Below are 2,500 nucleotides of genomic sequence, written 5' to 3' on the forward strand. Positions count from 1 at the left end.
ATATATATATATATATGTGTGTATGTATATATATATATGTGTGTGTATGTATATATATATATATATATATATATGTGTGTATGTATATATATATATATATGTGTGTGTGTATGTATATATATATATATATATATATATATATATATATATATATATATATATATATATATATATATATATATATATATATATATATATATATATATATATATATATATATATATATATATATATATAATTGGTTATATAAATTGTATTTAATCAATAAGTGGGTCCGCTCCTTTACTATCAGCGGCGACCCTGGGAGAATTGGTGATCGGTGGCGGAGTTTGAAACTTAAAGGAAAGTCGAAATAGGCTTTGACGAAACAAAAGAATTAGGGAGGATTTGATTATAAAAACAATTGAAAAGTTAACAATCAATCCATAAATTTGAACCCATTTACAAGCTGTTACAAGTGCAACAGTAGGCTATCCATAGTAGGACACATAAAGAGAATTACTTTACATTACTTCGCTGCCTAAAATAGTTGTAAAAATGTTTTAGGAATCATATTAATGTGAAGTTATCTACTGAACATTTTCTTAATTGATATGCAAGCCGACTCTAATTTTTTTTTGTTTTTATCCGTCATGTGATCAAAAAGTGGCCTCTGACTACACCAAACAATCCGTCGGATCTGAGCGGTTCAACCTGCTGATACCGGGCTGATCACACGTAGTAAATAGAGTGAAAACCTCTCCCACTCTGCCTGCCGACGGGTCACCCGGGTTGTAAATGATGCGAACCCAGTAGAACCAGTACGCGAAAGAGATAATGGAGCTTTTGTTTTGAAAATATGAAAGGAAGCCAGATGAACCGGAAGTCCGCTTGTTGACAGTCCAACCGAAACGTTTGCCGCAGTCCGAAGCAGGGGACGGCTTACAGCAAACAAGCATAGAAAATAGTTTGTTTTTCACAAGGGGTGATAATAAACGTAGTTATTTTATCCCCGTTTAAGTGTGTTTGTAAATATCTGAGCTAACAATTCTTTCATTGTTAACTTGTATTACAGACGGACAACCTGAACTGTTCATATTTGTCTATATAAAATACGGACCACATGTGTGAAGTTTTAACTCATCATTCTCTCTCAGCCAGTGCAGATGCCTTGCCTGGGGAAGTCCGGGAAAGCTGCAAATAGGTAAAGACTGGATCAAATCGGAAACAAAACAGATGAAGTCTTAAAATTTATCCCATGTTTCTTTCTGTTCAGATTTTTAGTAATTTTTTTACTAATGCTTAACTATACAAAACAAAACAAAAAAAGAAACCCTCACCACAGTGTACTGACAACTCAGTGTTCATGTTCTGTGTTGGTTTAAGGAGAAATTGGTGTGTGTCATTAGTAAAAAGAAAGTCTTGATCATTTAAAGGTCTAAATTTCTAACGCATTTCAACGTGTTTAAAGTTTCTTTTCTGTAACTCAGGCCAAAATTAGACTGGAGGTTTGTTCAGAGGTTCTGCAGCATCCAGAGAGTCCTGTTCCCATCATGGACCAGTCAAAGCGTTTTGATGTTTGTGACACTGCTTGGTGTCACCCTAACAGGTATTTCAATAATAATAATTATAATAATGATGCTGTTTTAGAAAAGCCTGTCGATGACGAGGAGTCTGGTTCTGAAGTGAAAAAGATCACAAAGTTTATTGAACCGAACAGAATCATACAAAATGCAAATTGGAGAGACAACCCAGAGGTCCAAAACTACTTATTAAGCCTTCGCCTACAGTATGTCATAAACCTATGTTATTCTAAACAAGAAATGTCTGTTGTTGCTTAAAAGTTAGGTCAAACTGACCCCTAAGACATAAATCTCCCTAATGGCACCATGGTATCTGACTCCTGAGCTGTGAAACTCTTCAAGGAAGAGAGTGTTCCAATTAATCAGATCTCAGATGTCTGAATGCAGACATCTCAGGGCCTTTACACATTAGCTATGACTGTAAGAGAAATAAGCAGACACCGTTCTTAAGTTCATCATGACCTTTTAAAAAAGCCTACAAAGCCATCATCAGAAATGAATTCTGATTGTTATTTTGTTTTTGTCAAAATAACACTTGTTCCAAGGGCTAAGGATTATGAAGTTTTTGAAAATCTAAGTTAGAACATAAAATTTCCACAACAGATGCAAACATACAAAAAAAGAAATACATTCTTTACAGTCCAGTCAAACAACAAAACAACTTGATGACTATTTTTTTCTTGTAACATTCTAAAGCTTCATTGTAGCTGTGTTCATTATTTGTCTTTCTGACCTTCACCTAAAACTTTTGCCTAATTTCTTTCTTTTTTTTGAGTCCCCATTTAAGCCGTATCCTGACAATGCAGTTTCTTCTTGCCACCAGAGCAGCTGATCATTTACCAAGTGGGTGTGCTTCCCAGTCACTTCTACAACGTGCTGGCAGATAAAGATTATTCCAGCTTCAGAAGTTTGGTGGGATCAGCAATGGTGCTCATTTT

The 2,500-nt window shown here is 34.8% G+C and overlaps 1 protein-coding gene across 1 annotated transcript in view; it reads left to right on the plus strand.

Annotated features, from left to right (window-relative positions):
• Nucleotides 1–948: 948 nt before the first annotated feature.
• abcd4 (ATP-binding cassette, sub-family D (ALD), member 4) overlaps nucleotides 949–2,500 on the plus strand; it is a 12,836-nt gene continuing 11,284 nt past the window's right edge. Inside the window, exons 1-3 of the mRNA XM_079255325.1 lie at nucleotides 949–1,183; nucleotides 1,470–1,588; nucleotides 2,386–2,500. The exon at nucleotides 2,386–2,500 is cut by the window's right edge and continues 13 nt beyond it. Coding sequence (XP_079111451.1) covers nucleotides 1,146–1,183; nucleotides 1,470–1,588; nucleotides 2,386–2,500 — 272 coding nt within the window. The 5' untranslated portion in view covers nucleotides 949–1,145. The remainder of the gene's footprint in view (nucleotides 1,184–1,469; nucleotides 1,589–2,385) is intronic.

This window comes from Telmatherina bonti, assembly GCF_933228915.1.
Source record: "Telmatherina bonti genome assembly, chromosome: 16".
Lineage (NCBI taxonomy): Eukaryota > Metazoa > Chordata > Actinopteri > Atheriniformes > Telmatherinidae > Telmatherina > Telmatherina bonti.